Raw genomic sequence first — 24,413 nt, 5'->3', positions numbered from 1 at the left:
GTAGGTAGGGAGGTACGTATTTACTTTCTAGTGCACCCTTATTTTGAATAATAGAGAGTTGCAAGAGAGTAACGAATAATTTTTTTGGTCGGTTTGGTGCTAGAGGGCGTTGAATGGAGTTATTAGATGATATGTGATTGATTGAATATATATATGTATATAGGTACTCAGTCTGGCCTAATGATATAATCGATATAGTAGGCGGAATCGGGTGACGTGCGTATTGGTGGTGGCGCTGCGGAAAACGCCCTGCGCTCGCAGTCGCAGCCTTACACTACCCGCGCTACATACAACGGACTTTACACCTTCAGTCAATAACTATTAGCACCTACTCGGTACACGACCTACCTACTCTACCTATTATCCATATCCTCACGACATACATCCCCGCGATCTCAACATCATCGAGCCAGAGTCGAAGCAGGAAATCTCACCCGGGGAGCTCTCTCTCCGCATCCGCCTCCAACAGATCATCACTCCTCCGCCTTGCTCCTACTGCATCCCAAGAGTCAAGATGCCCCGTGACCTGTTCCAACAACAACCACAGGACAAATCCCCTCCGTCGCCCTCGGCACCGACAATGTTTTTGAGCGAGTCTCCTAACAATATGTCTTCGGGCCCGTCAAGCCCAGACCCTGCCAATCCCGAGAAAGGCACTACTGAGCAGCAGCGACAGTTCGTCATCGTGCCGCCAGACCAGTGGTTCCAGGCCCATCCGCGCTCGTCCTCGCTGCTTCCCGCCAACCTGCATCCTTATGTGAGGCCGCTGACCGTCTCGGACGTAGAGTCTTGTGTTGCGCTAGAGAATGCCGCATTTGAGGATCCGAATGAGAGAGCGTCGAGAGAGAAGGTATGTAGACCTAGTGTGAGGTAGTTATCTGTTTGCTTTTCACGTGCTGGGTTTTGTTGGTTTCACATATCACATTATCTGGGCCGACCTATACCCAGGCAACAAAACATATATCTTCCAAGTGATATAATTAATCATATGATACAGTCACTAATATCAAGCGCAGTTCATCTACCGCCTTACCAAATGTGGCGAGCTCTGTCTGGGTCTCTTCACCACCGTCACCCCAAACAGCAACCCCCCCTTTTCATCCCCAACCCTCGCATCAGCGCGGGTTATCGAGACAGGTCGTCCCAGCGGTGACGTGAGCGTGCTCCTCGCCCACATTATCGCGGTTAAAACCACCAGTCATGTAGTTACAGATGAATCCATGGATTTGCCGCGGGATTGGGACGCCGTGAATCCAACGCCTTCGCCGCTTGGCCACCAGGAGAGGGGGAGGACGATTGTTTTGCATTCCGTGGCTGTGGCGCCGGGGTTCCAGGGGAAGGGTTTGGGTCAGGTGCTGATGAGAGCTTATTTTGGGTTGATGAATGGGGCGGGGATTGCGGAGAGGTTGGCTTTGATTGCCCATGATGTGAGTTTGATTGATTGTTTTATGGTTTTGGGTTATATTTTCCTATGTCTCTGGTCTCGTGGCACCACGGGGTGCTGCTTTCTATATTTGATCGCCATGGCTCAGATTGGCTATATTTCAATTCGACTCCCAAAAGCTAATCCCTTCTTCAGCATAAGGTATCATGGTATGAGAAGCTTGGCTTTACCAACAACGGCAAGAGCGCGGCTCAATTTGGTGGGGGCGGTTGGTACGACTTGGTAAGTTCTAACATGAATATGTAGCTATAACGTAGAAGGAGCTGGTTATTGACTTCTGCCCAGGTATACGACTTGCAACCGGCAGAGAAAAGGGCTAGATATGGTTGATGTCACCAGATTTAATGTATTCATTTTTATACCCCAGGTCTGGTTGGGTTTCGCCTCTTTGGCTGGCTATTAGGGGCTCAATGGATGTTACGGATATTTTGGTCTCATTTTACTGTGGATATGACGATGGCATGGTTAAATGGATGGGACATTTAGAATCGGAAGGGAGATGGGTATCATATTGTCTAATCGCAACACTTGTACTTGGCTCTATACTCCTACGTGCATCTAATATCCTCATAAGAAACCGAATCGTTCAAATCCCCAATAAAATTACCAACGAGCGAATAGCCCAAGACGGGAAGCCATATACCTTCGGAATCTTCCCAATAGCATTCGGTCCTGGCACCCTCTCGGCTTCACCGTGCCAGCTGTCGTCACACCATCTAAAATCAGCGCCCGCTTCCTCTTCAGCGGCGCCCCATCGATATTCACCGCTTCTCAGCAGCCCTTCACCTCCTTCCGGACAAAATCATAACATATCTAGCGGTATTTCCCATGATGTAGATGCGTCAACTTATCAGACGTCGCCGTTACTAGTGTCATGCCTCTACAAGACGGAGACCTATGCCGAATTCGAGATCAATGGGTGAGTTTGGAGGAGCGGCCTCAATAGTGGCCTTTGAATATGCGGTTGACATGGCGCAGAGTAGGTAGGCACGAAGAGTTAATATCGAAGAGAAATAAATGTAACTGTTGGACAGGAAGAAGAAAGTTGTGGAAATTGTTGGATAACAGCCTAGTTGCGATAGGCGATAGAGCGCAAGAAGCATCAAAACATTTCCAACGTGGGGCAGCATCTCGCTTAAGATAAGATTAGATTAGCGCCTTGGCATCACAGAATTTCTCGTGCAGCATCTTTTTGAAAATTGATTTTGAAGCCGAGGACAAGAACCTCGAGAACTTCCCTCGACATCCCCCCAACTCGAACTGCAATCTTGTTCGCGCCCCCGGACAGATACAGATTGCCCATCATGAAGACCACTTGGAAGGATATCCAGCCTGTTCCGACATCCCAGGAATTCCTCGATATTGTTCTCAGTCGGACTCAGCGGCGACTGCCCACGCAGATTCGAGCCGGTTTCCAGATAAGCAGAATCAGAAGTGCGTGCGATGCGGCACCTTATGTTGAAAAGTAAAGGAATAAATGGCTAATGCTTTGCAGATTTCTACACTAGAAAAGTGAAATTTACTCAAGAGACCTTCACAGAGAAGATTTCCCTCATCCTCGATGGCTTCCCACGGTTACAAGATATCCACCCGTTCCACAAAGATCTCCTGAATACCCTCTACGATGCCGACCACTTCCGGATAGCCCTCGGTCAGCTGTCGACGGCCAAACATCTCATCGAAATTGTCTCGAGAGATTATGTTCGTCTTCTCAAATATGCGCAGTCCCTCTTCCAATGCAAACAACTCAAGCGGGCTGCGTTAGGTCGGATGGCCACCATCTGCCGGAGGTTGAAAGATCCCCTACTTTATCTCGATCAAGTCAGGCAGCATCTTGGTCGTCTTCCCTCGATCGATCCTAACACGAGAACGCTACTCATCTGCGGGTATCCGAATGTGGGGAAATCGAGCTTTTTGAAGAGCGTTACCAGAGCCGATGTGGATGTACAGCCATATGCTTTCACCACTAAGAGTTTGTTCGTTGGGCATTTCGACTACAAGTACCTTCGATTCCAGGCGATCGATACCCCTGGTATCCTTGATCATCCCCTAGAGGAGATGAACACCATTGAGATGCAGTCTATCACCGCGATCGCACATCTCCGGTCCGCCATCTTATACTTCATGGATCTTTCCGAGCAGTGCGGATATACCGTTCAGGCCCAGATGCAGCTTTTCCAAAGCATCAAGCCGCTTTTCGCGAACAAACTCGTTTTCATCGTCATTAACAAGATTGATGTAACCCGACCAGAAGATCTAGACGAGGAAACCCAAGCACAACTGCAGGCTCTCCTGAAGCCAGGCGATGTTGAAATGTTGCAGCTCTCATGTACCACCGCGGAAGGCGTCCAGGAAGTCAAGAATGCAGCTTGTGAGCGGTTAATTGCCGACCGCGTGGCGCAAAAGCTCAAGTCGGGAACAAACAGCAGTGGTGCAGTCGGTGGGAGATTAGGAGATGTCCTCAACCGAATCCACGTTGCGAGACCAATGGATGGCGTGGTCCGAGAGCCATTTATCCCTGAAGCCGTGAAGAATATGAGAAAGTTCGACAAGGATGACCCAGATCGACCAAAGCTGGCCCGGGATATCGAAGAAGAGAATGGAGGTGCGGGTGTCTATAACGTAGACTTGAAAGACAAATACCTCCTCGCAAACGACGAGTGGAAGCATGACAAGATCCCCGAAATCCTTGATGGTAAGAACTTCGCCGACTTCATCGACCCAGACATCGCAGCCAAGCTCGCCGCGTTGGAAGAAGAAGAAGAGAAGCTCGAGACAGAGGGATATTATGACTCTGACGAATCCATCGAGGACGCCGAAGATGCAGACATCCGCATGAAAGCCGAGCTGATCCGCGAGAAGCAAACCTTGATCCGTAACGAGGCCAAGATGAAGAAATCGCTGAAGAATCGCGCCATGATCCCCCGTACTGCCACCCGTATGAAACTCTCGGATATGGAGGACCATCTCGACTCCCTCGGAATCGACACCACTGCCATCGCCGAGCGTGCCCGCTCGCGCTCTCGTGGCCGCAGTGTGGTCCGTAGCCGCACTGGTACGGAGGATGTCATGGATATCGATTCACCAGATTATGAAGCCAAGATGAGGGCTAAGAGCAGGGCGAGAAGCCAGAGCAATAGACGTGATGATGGTGTTACGAATGAGGTTGCCAGGAGCAAGGCGGATAGGGCACAGAAGCTCGGTCAAAGAAAGATGAATCGTATGGCTAGGCAGGGTGAGGCGGATAGGCATGTTGCTGCAGCCATGCCGAAGCATTTGGTATGTATTTCCGCTACTGTCTTTATATTGAGGATGAATATCGCTAACACGATCACAGTTTTCCGGCAAGCGCGGCATGGGCAAGACAAACAGTCGTTAATGTCTCATCTTTGCTTGCATTTTTTCCTGTTCTACCCCTCCCGCTCTATCTTGGAGTTATACGGCGCAAGATCAAGATGGTGGGATTCAGTACTTCACATTTGCGGCCCGCCGTCGCTGTCCTTCATGTGGCGGTGTCATTTTAGGAATGAAGGTTAAGATTAAGATTCACGATTATCAAAAGGAAACGAAGTAGTAAGGAAAAGGGGGGGAGTTATGCTTCTGTAACGGCTCGCATGCGTTATGTGTATGTAGCAAATCACTCTCTTGGCTCTGTGTGCATCAGTGCTCAGATTGGAGTAGAGTAGATAATCTGACGTATAAATAACCAAGAAGCGGCGACTTCCTAAGGAAATAGCTAGATTGAATTCGCCGTGACTCTGGGTGTGTCTTTCCCTTGTCCTGTACATCTCTACGTGTACTATTCGATATTCTCCCTATTCGTTGCCTCGCTATACTCATCGTTAAATAACTACATAATTTGCTAAATAATGAAGGCAAGGAAGGAAGGCGTTTGCTTCTCCTGACGCTACTACTTGCTATACTGCTGTAGATGCTGCATGAGACTTAAAAAATAATTAGTCAACTGCTGGCAGGATTTCTAAATAAACTAAAGGCCGACAGATTTGGTAGTAAATAGATGTGTGTTACTAACTAGTGGGTAGATTAGTAGTTGTTGCCTGTCAAACGAATGGTTTATGCTGAGAACATGTGGCCATCTTCAATAGTTACTAACTAGGTATGTAGTAGCTGCGCTCCATCTACGTAGTATGCTCCTTGCCATTAGCGGATGTCGGTCGGGCCACGAACTACGAGCACCTTGTTCTGAGTAGAAAAACAGAACCCGATCTTTTATTTTGCCCATGCTGCCTTCTTCTCGCTCACCACATCATTGATTCCAACATGTTGGCTACGTAGGTAGGTAACACTCTATTCGTTCAAGGACTATGCCATATTCCTCACGAACTTCCCTCAACGCGAGAGATCCGAGTGGCTTAACTAAAAACGCCAAGGTTTGAAATAGCGAAATTCTTGTATTAAATTCTAAGTGATAACCATAGGAAGTAGCTGATCGAAGATATGATTCGATTCTAAAACCTATCCATTAAGAGAAACCAGCAAGGTAACACAGCTATGTTCGTTGCAGGCAGAAGTCCAAAATATAAGAGCCCGTGTCCTCTGTTTGTCTTTTACCTAATAATTGGCGTATCCAAGTAGAGAAGTTAGACTCACTTCCATGCCAACAGGTTTGTAGAAGAGACGGGCGCAGACCTGGCTCCACCGTATAGATTCTCTTAGTAGGCAATAAACTACCGTATATACCATCCAACTGCTTAGACTCCCTAGGAGCATGTCGTCATTTGCGAGTTGACAGTCATGCCTATTTTGCAATCAGCAAGGGAGGGGCTTATGAACATCTTTGCAGAATCTCCTACCGTATTCAGCTGCAAATTCCATCGGACCGGAATCTTGATGCCATTCCTTGTAGTGCTAAATAATAAGGGTGTAGACTTCCAAGGCTGCCAAAGCTTGCTGGCATGTCTGCCAGCTCAGCAAAGTGGACCCCAAGTCGTTAAAAACTTACCTTTGATCCTTGTCTATACAAATTATCAACATCCCAAGAAACACTAGCCACGCACAAGAAAAGAAGCTAAACTGGCAAAGTTAGACCGAGGGATTGCTGCCCGACGAGAGGCATAGTCTTTACGTTCGTTGTAGAAATCATGTAATCTGCTCGTTTCCGCGTGTGACATCAAGAGGGTAGGGAGGGTTGCCACCCTTGCCTTCTCCCACCCCCCGCCGTGACGCCCCTATTGTGACACACAGACCGGATCGGGACCCGTTCGGGTCGTTACGAGGCGGAGCTGGAAAGGGGATCGGTTGTGGTATGAGCGTCCTTGGGCTATCTTCGACGCAAATCTCACCCGTGCTGGATTTAGTAACCCACGCCAACAAGAAAACCGATACGGGATATTTGGCCGACGAGAATGATAATCGTCGCTCATTGTGTGTTGAGCACACACCGTGGCTTTAGGTGAGCCGGGCAGAGCAAATACTTCAATTTCCCGAGGAAGACAGTAGCGTCCAGTACCAGATAGGCGCTCACAGCCTTGGCCGTATAACTGGCCGGACTGTCGTCCAGACTCTTGCCATGAACCAATCTCTTGCTTCCCACTGTGTCCCGAACCAGAGGAATTGATGTGGGGAAAGTAAGCAGAGCATAATTATGCGTAACATAGAACTCAGATCCCAGGAACCGTACGGCCGGCTTCATCCATATGCCTTTAGGGGTTACCGCTGCTCTTGCACCTTCAAGCTCTTAGGGGGGCCTGGCATCGCGGTCATTGAGGTGCAGGTCCCACTAAAGTAGTGCAACAACATCCCTCGTCTAGCATCGGTAATAGACTGACGTGGTTGGAGAGGGAACTGGAGAGAGTTGATTCTTGTGACAGCAAACATTTTCGACCGCTTTCGTTATTGGACAATCAAGAGGAGACCACCAATGCTGTCACGTATTTGGGTAGAATTGGGTCTCTGCGACGACCTTCGAGAAGCCCGTGGGGGAGAGTGGACTGGATGATGATTCGTCCTCCCACGTCGGCGAAAAGGCAGGTGGGCCAACCGTATACTAGGACGAACCATTAGATGCTGGATTTGATGGGTCAATGACAAGGCCTGGTTCTTCCTGTCTCTCCGGCTCTCGTTTCCCTTTAATCTAGTGTTTGCCTACCCCTGCACAGGACATAATTGATACATCCTTCTGACCACTTGTAACACTGACTGACTCTTGATAGATGGCGGCTGTGGAGTTATGCCTTTCCAGCAGGGCGGATGAACAGGCTGTGGCATCTCCCCATTCACGTATCCGGACAAATGCTCTCATATGGCAACGGGTAGGCCAGAAAGGGTAATAGAATGTGCCTCCGGCGATTGGCATATCTTCCAAATCCCACGCCTTCCTAGTCGCTTCCCCACAGCGTTGTGGCATTCAGCGCTGATCTACCGAATTACCCCAGTGGGTTAAGTGATATCCGGACAGAAAGCCAGTCTTGTCTCTTCCACCTCACCCTGAAGGTCTGTTCGACTTGGACGTACCTTAAATTATAGGGGTATTTAGTTCCGCAAATTCATTGTACGAGGAGAGCAACCACCAGCGCAGAATTTCTCGTTAAATAACTAAAAATGGCGAGGTATGTCGGCGTTCTTGCTCGTCCCCTGAATAAGAGCCTTTTGCTAAATCCCGCCTGGAGCAAAGCCATCCGGACGAAGGGACTAGTTCACTTGACGATAGCTTCCTAGAAACGGTCACAATACACAATAGAGAGTATCAACAGTATAGTATAACCAACTACGTGTACTTGGCACCGATCGATGAGGTAAGTCTGCCCAAGAAGTCTCTCACGAACTCCTCTAACTTCTGTCAATCCTCTAGGATGAGGTAGAACGACTTCAGATAATGCACGATGTCTTGAGCAGGGTATTTGATCAGCGGCTCATATTTCCTCCGATAACACGACCTCGTCGGATACTCGACGCTGGCTATGGAGCTGCCTCGTGGGCGCTAGAGGTTGCTGAACAGCACCCGCAATGCGAGGTATGCGATAACTATTTTTTTTTCACGCTGTTCAACTTTATCGTACCCGCTAGGGCCCAAATTGCGCGAATAATAGATGAATATGGACTGGCAAAGGGATGGACTAATAACAAGGCTGATAATGACGCTTAATAACGGATTAAATAACATTCAGAAATCACTAACATGTGGTTTCAGGTTATAGGAGTCGACATCAACCCATGGCAGCCGGAGGAGAGGCCAAACAACTTGTATCTACAGGTCGAGGACTTGAACGGAGGGTGAGAAAACCATTAGCTATTGCGGACAAAGCTAACTATGAAGATAGGATTAGTTTCCCTTCACGCAATTTCGATCTCGTGCATTCCCAAATGATGGCAACAGGAATCCATGCCAATAGGTGGGCAAGCTACTTGCAAGATATGTTCCGAGTAACAAGAGGAGGGGGTTGGTGTCAGATGGTTGAGCTATATTTCAACGTGCAGTCTGATAATGGAAGTCTAACAGACGGTTGGTCCAAAGCTGCTTGCTAAGGTTCGCTTGCTTACGAATAATCGCCCATCAGCTCATGCCTTGCGGCAATGGAGCAGCAGATATCTAGAGAGCCACGAGGGTCTGAAAGACCTTCGTGTTCCTCTGCGGCTTCCAACTCTGATGAGGGAAGCTGGATTCGTGAACGTGGAGCATCGGATGTTGCAACTGCACACTTGTGCTTGGTCAACGGGTGGGCATTTAGTTGGTGTATCAAGCCTTCTGTGCTAACATGCCCACAGACCAACGGGATAATGACATTGGTGCTATTAACAGGGAGAACGTACAGCGGTTCCTATCGTCGTTGGCAATATACCCTTTTACGGAGAGGCTAGGGTGAACCCAACAGTCCCAATCTCGAGTAGTAGCAATCTAACATTGCTTATTAGGATGGCTGTCCAAGACGCCCATCTGCTTATAGCACAAGCACGACTCGAGGCGGATAACCCAGCTTTCAAGGTGCTATATCCCTCAATAGCCCCCCAAGGAATTGTTTGCTAAAGGTTGTTCCAGGCCTACTTCCCGTTATATGTCTGTATCGGGAGGAAATCTCGTTCGCAGCGATAAAGCTGCCATGCTGTTGGGCTCTCTGAGGGACGGCGCTCTCGGTGCCTGACGCTTTAGGGTCGGATGGCCAAAGGAAAATGGTGTGGTAGAGTATCCAAAGTCATCAGCCATGCCTGTATTGTTTTGTTCTTCTTAATATCTTGTACCTCGGCGTAGCTTGACAGAAACCAACCTCCTCGCGCAACCGTCAAGTACTCCGTAGGAGGTGGTCCTGAATTCGTATCATGGAAAGCGCTTTCAAGAGTTTCTGCTCTCTTTGTCCGTGGTTAGCATCAATTTCATCAATTTATTCCCCGTTTTCTAAGATTGAATGGGGGATGCTTTTAAAGAAGCTGAGGCACGCGGAATGACATTTTGGTAGAATTCATAGCAACAGATATGCGAACGTTTCTCCAGGAATGCTTACGTCATCATCCGTTTTGCAAGTGTGAATAAGATATACGCTGGTTATACAGCGAAAGAGTCGTCTCGTCGGGCTGCGAGAAGGTGAGGGCGATTGTGATTTCCGAAAGCTGCAGGATCTAAGAGGGAGAGAGAGCAAGGCAGCGGTTGGAGGAATGTGGCCAAGTCTTTCAGAGCTCTCCCTTACGGGGACCCAATCCTAATATATCGGCAGAGACGCTGAGTACAGCATCTGAGAGGTTCAGGGGCTTGGATGGGAGTTCGAAGATGGTTCTGCTTCTGTTTGCCTGGCAACGCGAGGTAAGGACGTTGAAGGCCGGAACGGGGACGTAGTGACAGTCATGAAGACTTGGAAGTTGCTATAAAAACGGGCGTGGAAAGAGCGACAACGTGCTCCGCGACGGATTAGGCTTTCTGAAGGGAGGCATCGGTGGCATCTACTGAAGTCTGAGAAGATGGGAGCGGATGTAATTCGTACGCAGTATGTCTGTAATAATAGAGAGATGTGAAAGCGAAACGCGTTTGTCAATAGAGAGCTCAGGGATCCATATCCTAGCGGGAAAAGGGGCAGAGTTCGGTAATATCCACTCATTGCGGGGATTCCCTGGCCAAATATAAACCTTGACCTGGTTCTATTTCTACTCTGTACTCTGTATTCATACACTACTCTGCTTCTAGCCTTCTAGTCTCTATCCATGCAAGCGCCGGACGCTTGAGATCCCCCCTCGCACTCATTCGAGATGTGAGTGAGGAGCGAGAGCCTTACCAAGTACGAAGTACGAAGTAGGATCACCATCTCAACTGCGGAATACCACTATTATGACTGGGACTGGGACTATGATATCATGTTGTTAGACTTTATTAGTTGAATGGTTGTTTAACTGAAGTTGGACGGCTATGTACGAAATGGCCAGCACGAGAATCTGAGTGCTGGATACCAAGTTTTCCTAAACTCATGTTTGCCCCTAACGATCAAATGCTGATTCTGGGTTCTTGAGGACAAGACCCCGGAATAGCGGTCAGTTAGTGCAGTCTCCCCCGTTAGCAACAGAGGCTTAAGTGCAATATGTGGCTTGCAAAGCCTGATGCAACCGTTTCCCAATGGGTGTTGTGCAGCATTGGCGACCCGCGGAAGCGGCTTCACCGCAAGTAAACTGTATCATGTGATCATATTCTCTTGCGTTGTCATTGCTACCCGGGAAGCATGGAAGAGAATTTTGAGTGCAGCCAATGCCTGGACGGGCTGGAGGGAATTGTGGCGATTGGGGATGGGGATGGGGATGGACAGAAGTCAGGAGGGGCCAAACAAGCTGTTGCGGTGGTCTAGTAGTGGAATAGAAAACGGGAAAAAGGCGAATCCTAAAAGAGAAAGATATTGTTTTGCACTATGTGCTATCTTAAAAAAATTATAAAAGCCGGGGATATGGGCATATGCCATAGTATATACTACCAGAAACAGCTTTCTATAGCTCCCTGCAAATCCGCATAACAAACGCCATTGCCAACATTTAATGGCAGCCCTAACACGATGCTGGATAAACGCCTTCGCCATGCACAACCAGGCCCACAATCATACGAACAGCGGGTATCTATCATACGTTACGGATTCTCAAACGGTGGCTCTGAGGGTTCCCCAGTACCCCAGACATTCTCGAACGCTTCTCCTTCAAGGCCGTACTTGGGCTTGAGAAGAGCGTCAGGCTCCTTAGTCTGCCTCCAATGCCGGGATTCTTCCGAATCATCAGGACTCTCCGCTCCATCACCGACCGTAAAGGGATCGTTATCGTTATTGTCTTTAGGATCAACATCAGCACTACCTTCAGCAGGTTCATAGCCCTCGCGAATGTCTTCGCCCTTGTCCTTTCCATAGGTGCGTCTGGTTGTATTGTTAGCTAAATCTGCATGACCAAGGTGGGTGCTTACACAAAATGCTTGGGCTTGGTAGCATTCCACCCTGCACTGCCCTCCTTCCGTGCGCGAACTCTCTCTGCTTCTTCTGCAGGAACATCTTCAACAATCAAATCCACCAATTGGCTCCGATCGGATTTGGCGGAGCTAGATGAAGATGACTGATGTTGTAAGTTTTTGCCAAGTAGTGTCGGCGCTCGTCCTTCCTCTCCAGTTGAAATATACTTTGCCTTGCCTTTCACATCGTTCATTCTTTTCCTCTCTGTAGCGGAAGAACTGTGCTTGCGCTGCGTCTTCTTCGCAACTTCGTCGACTGTCTCTCGAATATTTTGCTCTCGTCGAATTCGATTATCGCGGGTTGGCTGTAATAGGTTCCGATTGGTCGACGTGGTTAATAAATCGGGCGATGCATTAAGCCATCGTTCTCGGGATGCTTGATGTGCGGTGATCACCGGATACTATACAAGTGAGAAAATAGCAACAGTGTGAAGGGTCTCCAACTTACGTTCCAGTCCCCATACTCTAGTTTTCTTGCCTTCTCGTACAGACGTTCTTCATCGGGATCTAGGCTGTCATCATCATCTGCGCTCCCATAGCCCTGGGCTTGACCATCGCCCTGGGCGGCGGTAATCACATTGCGAGGCTCACTTCGCCCGCCAGTATTGCTCAGTAACGGTGTCCGCGAGTTTACTGCTCCAGGGTTGGGAATCCAGTATTTCCCCTTTCCTCCACGCTCGTACCGCATGCCTTGCATCATTCTTGCCACGCGCGAAGCAGACTCTTCATGGGCGATTACATTATCACCCGAGTCGAAAAGTCGGTATTCATATTTATTCCCGCTGAAAGTCTCCTTGGTGTCCTCGATAAGATCTCGCACCCCAAACGCATCACGAAGGGCGTACCAAACAGGCATTCTAGCTGCAGAAATTGTGACATCTGCATAGTCGTGCCAAGAGAATGCATACCAGTGAGCAACTGCGAATATGGGCATTTCCACACAGATTAAAGCATCTTGTATAGCTGCTGCTAGTGTGTCCGACGTATAGCCTTCCACATTGTCTGGGATTGCACCTAGCCAAACCAGAATGGACAGAAAGAACCCCTGCCAATATGATGCGAAAATGATGAGTTTGACACATAGGAACTTCGGTACCGGGCGAAAAGGTTGCAGGTCTTTCGACATACAGGCCCAGAACATCCCGAGAGAGTAGAGGCTGAGAGTAACACTGACGTTATAGATAATACCAGTCCATAAGTACCCCGAGGTCAAACCGAGATTCCCCTCTTGGAAGACGTCGGTAGCTTTCATAATTATAGTTGCAAGCCCAAGTATGGGTTTGAGCCATGCATATTGAAGAATCCCACGTTTAATTGCCAAGAAGGTATGAGGGTCCGATATGTCGACCTTAGCAAGATAGTGATTCAGAGGCCATAAATGATGAACTGGTTCCCGACCGTGCATCATAATGATCAGAGATCGTTCCCCACCGAGAAAGTTGATTAGAAGCTGGAGGAATGTATATATGGTGAAAGCCTAGGGAGGTGAGCTATATATAGAGCATAGGCACGGCATTGGGATATACCTCATAAATATCACGGATGGGCTCGACGAACAGGGCAGCTTTTAGTGAGACGATACTCGACCAGGAAGATATGGAATATATTGGCACCCTACACTGTATCAATATCTCTGCACTTAGTCTTGGGACTTCAAGACCTACATGAACAATATTCGTACAACATATCGTTGGAGAAGAGGCTTGCGGTAATTTTTCCTGAGGCCATGTCAGTGGTTGAGTGATTCGTGGAGGGATCGATGTCTATACGTTTGGAGCCATACGGACCTGTGGGCAATGGTGGTTAGCAGCTGCCTGCCGCGGAGTTGGAGATAACTTACACAATGGACAATAAAGATGCCAGTAAAGACGCAACTCCGGCTACAATAATAGTAGCCCGAGTTAACCTCTCCCCCGTGCCACCTGAGAGCCCTCCCTCCGTCATGATGGCCGCGGAACGCCGATTGAAGCGTATACGCGTTGACGTGCGAGAACTTGGAAGCCGCGTTAAATCAGGTCGCTTTTAAGCAGAGAAAGAACGAAAGGCTGACATGGCCCGCAACTTCAGCTCTGGTGGCAGGAAAGTAGATTGAATAATTTGCAACCACGGAACCTCCTTTGGAAGCTGTGTCCAGGAGTCTTGATAGCTTGGGAGCACTTCCCACGGGTAATTGGGCGGTGACACCCGGCAGAATGTTTACCGTAATTCGCAAACAGCATAGTGCTGTTCATAGAGCTATCACAAGCACGACACTTTCGACTCAGAGCAGGACAATCGCTTACTGCGCATTGTGGACAAACATAAACCCCTGTGGAGCTATCGAGGAAGTTATAATCTTTCAAACCGGCTCATATCATACTCGTGCTGGTCACTCAGAACGCATGGCGAGTCCTTCTCGACTGGTCTGCTGGCTGAGGAAACGATGACCGGCGCGATCCGCTACTCGTTGGTTCATTGATGGGAAAGATGTCCACCAGCAGTGGAGGCCTAACAGCATCCCCGTTAAACGGTAACCTGGGATTCAACTGGTAAGCTATTTATGACAAGAGCTGCGATTATAGCGCTAAACTTCTTCAGGATTTTTCTGGTCGAGTTAATTGTCTGCGGCGTGCTGTAAGTGACACTGCTCCAGACTGCTCTGTCACCCTAGCTGATCACCACCCAGGAGCCTCTTCTTTCTCTTCTACTTCAATCGGCTTTTTGCAACGCTTGTATCCTACGGTCTGCGGGCATGGACATGGCATAAGTACCGGGTGTATATCGACATACAAGCTTTACAGATATCTCTATTGGGGGGCAGAGTATTCTTCAAGGGATTCAGGTATCATGGAAATAACGAAACCATTTTGATTCACAGCGGTTTTATTACATGGTGTTACTGGCATTGGAATGTCAGAGAACTGAACGTGAAACAGGGGAAAGATGCAGACACGAAGCGCGTGTCCTCTGGGTCGGAAGAGGAGGAGGGCCAGAACCAACACAGTCGGACATTCGATAGAGCGGAGAAGGGTGGCACGAAAGTTTCTACGAAACTTCCCTGCCGCCTCAGTGTCTCCTTGAATGGCGTGGAATGGTTTGTTTACAACCGCAGTGCAGCGTACGATGCCGTTATCGCCGGCATGACCCAGCCGGTCAATGAACGTTTAGGGACGGTTTTCAGTGAGATGACTGAGGATGAGGATTCAAATATTCGATTTAGAAAGAGAGGAAAGCCTACTGGATCAGGAGAGGTGGAAACTCCTTCCAACCGTTCAGCAGATATTGAGCGAGATATCCCACAGTTCACAGAGAAGCATGATTTCAATGTCCAACGGGATGATACAATACCCCCAACCTCGTCCTCAAACTCTCAATCTGGAACGATTGAAATGGATGAACAAGATCACACCTACACGGAGGGACCCTTCATCCTGCGGTTCCTCCCAATTCATGTCAGTTGTGTTAAAGCTGCAGTTGTTGTCGGAAACGAGAATACCAAAAGCGTACTTATTGTCAAGGCGGAGAAGGCGGAGGGAGAAATTGATGCGTCAGAGTCCAAAGCTTTGGATCAATACAGACAACTTTTTAATTTCAATTTCGAGCACCCCGTCGTCCAAATGAAACCTAACGATGACTACAAAGAAGACCAAACAACCGTTGCCTCACGAGTCAAGCGTGGAGACACGGATCAGCCAGATCCAAAAACGAATCATATCCACACCCATAGCTTCGTGCACCGTCATCGCCGGAAGGTGTGGCATGCCTTACAAGACCTTGTGCCTGCATTCCGAAGCTCAGTAGACTCTCTTTCAAGCTCAGACGAACCATATGGGTCTTCGGCACAAACCGTGCACGGTTCGAATGCCTGGAAGGGGCTTTCCCGATATATTGACGAGAGCGAACAGGACGATAAGGCTAGGTGGAATTCTATTGAGTACGCTACAGTTTCCACAATCGTCGATAGCCCCGAGGCCTATATGAGCTTCTATTGGGACGTTGTAGGAACTGTCCCGGAACAAAGCAGCCAGTCAGACAGAGATTGCGAAAAAGACTCGTTAAACATCAACGGAGATATTCCACCTGAGTGGGGATTGGACCTTTCACTAAAAGGGGGGCTTATTAATTACGGTCCCTGGGCGGATAGGCAACGTGTTGATATTCAGCGAGTTTTCTTTCCCAGTTTATGCAAGGACGCTTCCCCGAGCAAAAGTCTTGCACCTGGTCAATTTAGGATACCGACAGAATTCAAAGTTTACATAGAATTCAATGACGAGACTACGCTTCGCGTTCCGATTAGAGAGGGGTCGAAAAACTGGAAGTGGACGAAACAAGCAGATTCCGCAGACGCCAAACAAGGGGAGAAAAAGAGCCGTGGCAACAAGTATCGCAGGAGAAAGGCCGATAAGGGGGCTGCTGGACCAGAAATTCGTCCGTTCGGCTGGCTTGATATTAAGGTTGGGGCAAATGCAACTGTGGCATACAGAATGGATATGGTAGCAGGGTCATCCGGTTTTGCAAACAAATTGGAGCTCGACCTGCCAGATACCGAAATTACAACAAGCGTCAACCATGGCTTGCTCTGGCGGTCTGTTGAAAATCGAATTTCCTGCGACCTGTCCAACCCTCTCCAGTGGAACGGCCTGCGCACGTGGAAATTTGATATTACAAGCAATGGCCTAGAGCTCTTTATCCTTCGAGAGCATGTGTTTTTGCTTATAGATCTTATCGATGACTGGGGTAGCGGACCGCCACCGGAGTATCTTACATTTTCGCCATTTATATATCTGGTCAACCTGCATTTGGGCGATTTCAGGCTGTACCTGAACGTCAACGACTCTAATATTATAAACAATCCATCAGACTTTGACGATAACACTTTCATCATCATTTTCGGTTCCGTCCTGAATTCAACCATTCGCATTCCGCTGGACATATATCGGCCACACCGGAACGACATATCTTTTGACGTTGATGGAAAACATGGTGGACTCAACCTCCATGTTCCCCCGTGGAATACTCAAGCTACCTTTTTGAGCTCAACTGAGCTGGCTACATTAAAGGATCTTAGCATTCGAGGCAAGTACCAATACTGCGCCACAACATCCACCAGCAATACAGATACGTTACTTCTTAATGTACACGGCGACGCACCATCTGCTCATTTCTACGGCTTTGTCATTCGGTACTTCCTCAAAATCAAGGATAACTATTTCGGTGATGACATTCGATTTAAAACTCTAGAAGAATACCAGGATGTACTTCGTGCGAGGCGCGACGGGCGCGATGAAGGGCTTGACCGCCAACCTCACAAAAAGTCAAATGACCTAGATGTGATTCTTGCAATAACGGCTGATGACTCAAGTGTCATTCTTCCTGCAAATCTTTATAGCGCCAAAGAGCACACTCGGATTGAAATCGCTACTTTGGCTGCCGACCTGAGATTTACCAACTACTACATGGATTTAGACGTTGTATTGAGTACGTTGGCGTTTTCTCTGGGTAGCGAACAATCTGGAACATGCACACCTATAAGTGCAACTTCCAGCACACAACTTTTCGTGGATGGTGTTACTGCTTATGGAAACAGGCTCTTTGGACTTCCTCCAACAGAGCCAACCTATGTCTGTAACTGGGATTTTGCCATTGGCACTGTAACCGGCGAATGCACAATGGACTTCTTTGGTCGATTGACGAGGGGCGCTAAAGCCTTTGCATTTTCTTTTGATGATGATGAAAATGCCCTGCCATCAATTTCCGAGGTTATACTGCACGACATCACGTTTCTTCGTGCATCAATCGAATCTGTCCGTGTGTGGCTGCATGTCGAAGAAGCAGCGTTTCTGCTGTCTACAGCGAAGATATCAATAAATTTCAACGACTGGGCTGGGTCACATTATTCGAGCAAGTTAAACCTCACTGTCCCAGAGTTACAATTGAGTTGTGTCGATGCAGAGTCCGCATCGAGACATAGGTCACGAGTTCAGCATCCAGTTGAAACACACGCCTTTGTTCGAACTGCTCTATCAGTGGCTATGATCCAGCGGAAACTTGGGTTCGAGAAAGACCGACAACTACAACAGGAGCATGTCAAACGCCATGATCAGCGGACCCATAGGGCCGATTTTTTGTTGCATCCCTATCTACTTGATGATTCGATGCTGATCGATACGGACCCGCCAGCTATGTGTGTTCCTTCTCTGCCTACGCCTGTTACACAGGAGACAGAAACACATTCAGAAGCCCGGTCAGTAAAGTCGGACAAGTCGTCGTTGCAACATCGGAAGCGTTTTACAGAACGTAAAGCCTCGTTTCTATCCGTTTCGAGCTCAAGTCACAAAAGTGATAGCAGCGTCCTCCGTCCACTGAGCTCACGCAGATTGGGTGATCCATCTACCGTTGACTCTAGATCGAGAAGCTTGCAGACTAGTGCTGGCCCCGGTCGCCGGACACCGCTAAGAGACGTCTCTACTTCAACGGGCCGGCGCTCCTCATTCTACAGCGCTGTTGGAGATTCCAGGGGCTTGCCCCCATCTAGCGCTGCATTATCGAGTTCCTACATGGCGCCATATTTTCCACTGGAGGCTGTGGATCCGGATAGTAAAGATCTTCCTGTTATCCCGCAAGATTCAGAAAGCGACCTCGAGTGGAGTGAACCCGATTTCAGCTTGGAGGATATTCATCCCGACCACATTGATGGAAATGCTACACATTCTAGCTTTATTGTGGAATTACCGTCTGGTTTGGCTGGAGTCTTCAATCCCAAAGCCGTTGATGCGGTAGCAGGATTGCTTACCGCTTTGCAAGTTGATGATCCAGTCGACATACTAGATGAACTTCAAATTGATTGCGGAAATGAGATACCGGAACTGAAGAAGCAGAAGAAAATCGCGGGAAATATTGTTGACTTGAACGTACGAGCACAATGGCTAAACTTTCGATTTTTGAATGCTTTTCCTGCTAGCATCTCAGGGAACATTCAGGATATGCACGATCAATACGACCTCTCCATGCATAGGCTCACTATTACCGCTAGATCTCAGACGATGACAAGGAAAGAGGACTTATCCCAAGATGCTAGCAAAGCGTCGACGCTTCACTTGGCTCTGGAATCAGCAAATGTTTCTGCAAAGGAACGATACAGTGATATAACCGACCCGCAAGCAGCCATTAACGGATTACTCGAGGACGTCACATGCTGGGTAGTTTCGGGAGAGACTACTTCCGCAGCGGTAGCATTCAAAGGCATCGAGGTTGCTACTGCTAGCAGCAAAATTGAATACCTCGCCTCTTTACTCCATCGCACTGGTGTTATAGCTGCGGATACAGCAGAATCCTTCTCATCTCTCATTAGCCAGCAACGCAACCGCCTCCAACTCTTCACCTACCTGGTCGCCACCGCTGGCCAGCAAGCCGCAGACCCGCTCTTTTTAACCAGACCATCATATGTGTTGCGCTCGGCTCCAGATCATCTACGAACCAGTGATTCCTGGAAAATTGTGACTCGTCTCCATCATATGTACGATAGCCTGGATGCATCAACAAAGGAAGGGATCGCAACACGATGCTTGAATAATTCAGAATCGGTTCCAGAGTATGCGCGGGATCATGTTCTCGCTGCTTTTGACAATTGGAGAAGCTGGGATCTGAATGATGTTAAGGGGTGCCGTATGATGAGAACTATTTATGGACAGAAGGCCGAAGATGATTCGCACACTCGGGAGCCATCTCGACCGGCTAAACTAACCTTCAGAACCGAGCTGATTCGACTCGTGCTTGATCCTGGTCCTAAAGAGAACGAAATATCTTTAGTGGGTATATCTTCGACTTTCGAAGACAAGACTCTTGCGGTTGGCTCTGAGTCGGAACCACCACTAAACGCTGATATTACGTATATCACCACGATACAGCTATTCTGCGCCGATGCTTCGATCAATCTAAATTGGGAATTGTGTGAACTAGTTGATGATATCATGAAACTGAATCAGAATGAACAGCCTTCAAACCCTGGGAGGAATCCGTCTCCAGTTAGATCTAGTCGGAGTACGCTAAGGAAGCTAAGACACGAACTCCATGTGATTGTCGCAACGGATAAGGGCTCGATCACCATTGATACTGTAAATATACGGCTTGTCTCAATAAGTCAAGGTTTAACAGGATCTTTTGTCATGATTGACAACGCAGTTGGCCAGACAAAATCAACTGCAAACCTGATGCTTGCTGCTGAAGCTGCCACCTCAAAGATCAAAAGTCATTCCCAGGACCTATCTCTTTATCAGATTCGGTTCCCAAGCATTTATACCTCCTATGAAAGGCAACTCGACGATGGGAAACTGATCAACGCAATCAAGTTTGCTGGGAATTGTCAGGAACTGTCCTTCGTCATTCAACAGGATATTCTAGCTGTAATTGAGGTGTTGGATCTCATTATTGGAGATGAGATTGAACAACTTTACCGCTTGAGACAACGTCTGCCTGCAGCCGAGCCCCCGCAAACGCAGGCTATAGACCTTGCCCACAAAACTTCTTCCTTAACGAAGATCAACGTGGCACTGTTCTTAGATATGTACCAAATCAGTATACCTCTCCTTCAATCCCTGACATACGGCATATCTGGCACCGTGGCTAGAGCTTCGGTAGCAGCCCAACTGGGTTCTGAAGTCGTTTTTGATTTTGATATCAAAGAGCATTCTCATGATATCCAAACTTCGGTTGCAAATAAATCCAAAGGCATATCGCTGTTGCAGATGCCTCCCACAAACGGCTGTATCACTTCAAATATTTCAGAGGCAGAAACTACAGTGTCTGTATTTGCCTCAGTCGAACCCATCAAACTCGATGCTGCGGCTGTTCATAGACTTCTGACTGCGCTGAACAGGCCAGAAATCTCTAGTGTCATAGCTGATGCCCAAGCAGACATCAAAGGAATGCAAGCCCACATTGAAGAAATATTTGGCCAAAGCCAAACGATCGTTGACAGAAATAAAGAGCAAACCAAGCCATTCATATACGATGCTCATTTGACAGTGGCGGGTTTTGATATTTTTGCAAACGCGCATGGGGCACAAGGAAACCCCAGTAGAGCAAGACTGGACTTCAACCTCGGGTGTGTGCAGTTGGTGTTTGCCAACCGCCTTGAGCAGAATGGGCCGATTCTTGAGTTCCCAGAACTACGCGTCAGCCTCCGGCATATCATGTTTGAACTTTCTCGGTGGAATAAAGATTCCATGCAGCGTTGTGGCAATCTTTCTTTTGCAGCTTTCTTAACCGCCACATCCAAGATAAATGACTCCGGTGAAGCGGTCAGATCGTTCCATCTCAAGAGCGATGCCCTCAAAATAAACCTGTTTGCCGAAACAGCATCATCGGTGGTGGATGTTATGGGTTACTTGCAAACCAAGATTAAAGACATCGATTTGTCGCGCGAAAAGAATTACCTCCGCAAGCTCCGCAAGTCAAAGCCCAGGATCACAATTAATGAGGAAAATGACATAAGTGGCAGCAATTCTGGATCCGTAATGTTCTCATCGATGTACTCATTGGAGTTATTGAACATACAAGTATGCTGGGTAGTAGGCACCTACAATATAGATCCTTCTTCGAAACGGGAAAGAGAGGACTTGGTTCTATCATTGAAACGGATTGATCTCTCAACGAGGAAGGAGAATACAGCCAGGTTGACGATCGAAGATCTTCAATTGCAAATGGTGCCTGCATCCCAGGATAAAACGCAAAGGTCCCTTAACTCTGCTTTACTTCCAGAGATTGTATTCAATGCTGGGTATGTGTCTACTACAGACGCCCGTCGGCTAGCGTTCCAGGCTGCAGGAAAGTCACTTGACCTCCGCTTGACCTCGCAGTTCATGATACCGGGAGAGGCGTTGAGAAAGTCGATAAAATCTGCAGCTGATAAAGTTCGGGCAGCGTCAGCGACATGGTCTACTCCAGTCCCCGGGCCTTCTACTAAGACGCCCCGCCAGACATTCCTCGGCACCAAACGCATGGAGTCTCTTCTCGTCGATGCGTATTTCGCGGGCGCGGTAGTATATCTAGCAGGGAAAAAGATCTCTGATACATCCAATGCGATTCCAGGAATCAAAGGCGGCAGAGCTCCTCAGACTGGGAGATATGGACAGTTTACACAGTCAGATACCGGCAGCAATACTGTACTTCGAGCCCCAGGGTTGGCGTGGAAGGTGGAGTATAAAGACGATGGACTAAATGAGCCTTCCTTGAACGCGGAGATAAGGGTCGACGCGTCCTCTAACATCCTTTACCCTGCTGTAGTTCCTCTTATCATGGAGGTTTCATCTACTGTAAAAGACATCGTGAGCGACGAGGACGGCAACGGAGAGGAATCACAACCCAAGGGATCACCTCAAAACTTTATGGGTACAGACGAAGACAACATCTTAACTGCAGATCCTAGTGCCGTTCTTGGCCGAACAAGGCTCAATCTCGGGTTCCGCATCTGTCGGCAAGAGTTTAGCCTTAGCTGTCAACCTATAGCCCGAGTTGCAGCTACAGCCAGGTTTGACGACATATACATCACCGTTAACACTGTCCGATCAAGCGAGCATGGTCACTTCTTTGCCGCTTCTGCCACCTTCTCGAACCTGCAAGCCTCGGTGCAACATGTGTACTCTAGAGAATCAACCGGCAGCTTCGAGGTCGAATCCGTTTTCCTATCCTTGATGAATAGTAGGCATGTCAGCAATACCAGCGGCCTCTCTGCAATCCTTAAGATTAGCCCGATGAAAGTGCTGGTGAATGCAAAACAACTACAGGACTTCCTTTTATTTAGGGAGATCTGGGTACCACCAGAAATCCGGCAGCGCTCACCAACGCCGGTATCTGCAAACTCAGCCCTACAGTCGCAAGCCTACCTCGTCCAGAGGTATCAACAAGTTGCAGCGACAGGAGCGTTCCCTTGGAATGCAACAGTCTCGATTGCTGAGTTGGATGTGCAGTTGGACCTGGGGCAGGCCATTGGTAAATCAGCCTTTATAATTTCCAACTTCTGGATCTCATCGAAGAAGAACTCTGATTGGGAGCAAAACCTCTGCCTTGGCTTTGACAAGGTCGGGGTGGATAGCACAGGAAGAATGAGCGGACTGGTTGCCCTTCAGGACTTCAAAGTACGGACCTCAATCCAGTGGCCGGCTCGTGAGAAGGCCCTCAATCAGACGCCGCTCATCCAAGGATCCCTTGCATTCAGTCAGTTTCGATTCAAGGCTGCTTTTGACTACCAAGCTTTCCTTATTGCGGATATTACTTCGTTCGAATTTTTTATGTACAATGTTCGAAATCGTTCTCCTGGCATGGGTGATCATTTGGTTGCAGTCCTTGATGGTGAAGCTGTACAGGTCTTCTGCACCACAACAACTGCATCGCAGTCGTTGGCTTTGTACCAGGCATTCTTGCGGCTCGTTAAAGAGAAAAGAGCCAATTACGAGACATCACTGGCGGAAATCGAGAAGTTCATGCAGCGAAAGACTGTCTCGTCCGTCTCCCAACCAACCACGCCTCAGCCCAAACCCGACCAGCAGCCAGATGAGGACCAATTGGCAAAGACCCCAATCTCTCTTCATACAGACGTGATCGTCACCCTGAAGGCCGTCAATATTGGCGCTTTTCCAAATACCTTCTCGGATCACCAGGTGTTTAAATTAGAGGTACTCAACGCGCAAGCCCGGTTTGCTGTGACGATGGACAAGGGCAAGATCCACAGCAACCTGGGGCTCACGCTTGGGCAGCTACGTATAGGCCTTGCCGGCGTCAAGATGATTGACATGCCCAAGTCAGTTGGGGAGATATCGGTGGAAGATGTGGTAAGCAGCGCCACGGGTTCTCGTGGCGGGACGATCTTAAAGGTTCCGAAGGTCGAAGCGAGCATGCAAACCTGGCAGGTCCCCAGCTCCAACCACATTGATTACATCTTCAAGAGCTCCTTCGAGGGCAAGGTAGAAGTTGGGTGGAATTATTCTCGTATCAGCTACATCCGGAGTATGTGGGCGTCTCACTCCAAGGCTCTTGCGCAGCGGTTAGGGAAGCCTCTTCCGATTACTGCGGTCAAGATTACCGGGGTGCCAGATGAGGAATCGGGAGAGAGGAAGGAGGGCGAGCAGCAGAAGATTACAGCCGAAGTCAATGTGCCGCAGTCGAAATACGATTACACAGCTCTCGAGCCGCCCGTCATCGAGACGCCGCAACTTCGGGACATGGGCGAAGCCACACCACCGTAAGTGTCCTATTAATGAGCCTGGACCCCCCCCTCCGGGCCAGGCCCATACTCGTTCGTACTCTACTAACTCGGTTGATTCAGGCTCGAATGGATTGGACTCCACCGCGATCGGCTACCCAATCTGACGCATCAAATCGTGATTGTGACGTTGCTGGAGTTGGCCAGCGAGGTGGACGATGCGTACGCGAAGATTCTGGGGTCGTCATGATCTGCAGAGTCTTGTATTATTTGTATTTTAACATAGTTAAGTAGTGATTAGCATAGCGGGGAGTTGCGGTGTCAACCACAGAGCATTTCTAGCGCCAGCGCGAGGGTACTTACCCGAGGCCAGC

At 48.6% G+C, this 24,413-nt stretch overlaps 5 protein-coding genes across 5 annotated transcripts; 4 read left to right on the top strand and 1 right to left on the bottom strand.

The window, feature by feature from the left end:
• Positions 1-514: 514 nt before the first annotated feature.
• BP5553_03203 (putative polyamine acetyltransferase) lies at positions 515-1,774 on the top strand (the record flags this gene model as incomplete). Its single annotated transcript, XM_032011826.1, has 4 exons — positions 515-850; positions 1,017-1,427; positions 1,580-1,666; positions 1,730-1,774. 4 exons carry the CDS (start codon positions 515-517, stop codon positions 1,772-1,774), a joined length of 879 nt encoding a protein of 292 aa, XP_031871519.1.
• A 974-nt stretch (positions 1,775-2,748) lies between these two features.
• On the top strand, positions 2,749-4,823 carry BP5553_03202 (Nucleolar GTP-binding protein 1; the record flags this gene model as incomplete). Its single annotated transcript, XM_032011825.1, has 3 exons — positions 2,749-2,878; positions 2,940-4,723; positions 4,782-4,823. 3 exons carry the CDS (start codon positions 2,749-2,751, stop codon positions 4,821-4,823), a joined length of 1,956 nt encoding a protein of 651 aa, XP_031871518.1.
• Positions 4,824-8,005: 3,182 nt separating this feature from the next.
• BP5553_03201 (Uncharacterized protein) lies at positions 8,006-9,428 on the top strand (the record flags this gene model as incomplete). Its single annotated transcript, XM_032011824.1, has 8 exons — positions 8,006-8,013; positions 8,079-8,199; positions 8,256-8,417; positions 8,595-8,677; positions 8,725-8,906; positions 8,962-9,120; positions 9,170-9,263; positions 9,317-9,428. The coding sequence occupies 8 exons, from the start codon at positions 8,006-8,008 to the stop codon at positions 9,426-9,428; spliced, it is 921 nt and encodes a 306-aa protein (XP_031871517.1).
• A 2,067-nt stretch (positions 9,429-11,495) lies between these two features.
• BP5553_03200 (DUF300-domain-containing protein) lies at positions 11,496-13,805 on the bottom strand (the record flags this gene model as incomplete). Its single annotated transcript, XM_032011823.1, has 7 exons — positions 11,496-11,772; positions 11,820-12,262; positions 12,310-13,338; positions 13,388-13,475; positions 13,526-13,579; positions 13,631-13,648; positions 13,702-13,805. The coding sequence occupies 7 exons, from the start codon at positions 13,803-13,805 to the stop codon at positions 11,496-11,498; spliced, it is 2,013 nt and encodes a 670-aa protein (XP_031871516.1).
• A 522-nt stretch (positions 13,806-14,327) lies between these two features.
• BP5553_03199 (Uncharacterized protein) lies at positions 14,328-24,289 on the top strand (the record flags this gene model as incomplete). The annotated part of the gene is made up of 4 exons (XM_032011822.1): positions 14,328-14,389; positions 14,439-14,474; positions 14,527-24,078; positions 24,163-24,289. 4 exons carry the CDS (start codon positions 14,328-14,330, stop codon positions 24,287-24,289), a joined length of 9,777 nt encoding a protein of 3,258 aa, XP_031871515.1.
• Positions 24,290-24,413: the final 124 nt, after the last annotated feature.

Source organism: Venustampulla echinocandica (genome assembly GCF_003357145.1).
Source record: "Venustampulla echinocandica strain BP 5553 chromosome Unknown scaffold_1, whole genome shotgun sequence".
Taxonomy (NCBI): Eukaryota; Fungi; Ascomycota; class Leotiomycetes; order Helotiales; family Pleuroascaceae; genus Venustampulla; species Venustampulla echinocandica.
Note: the sequence above shows the minus strand (reverse complement) of the source record. Positions and strands in the feature narration are given on the sequence as shown.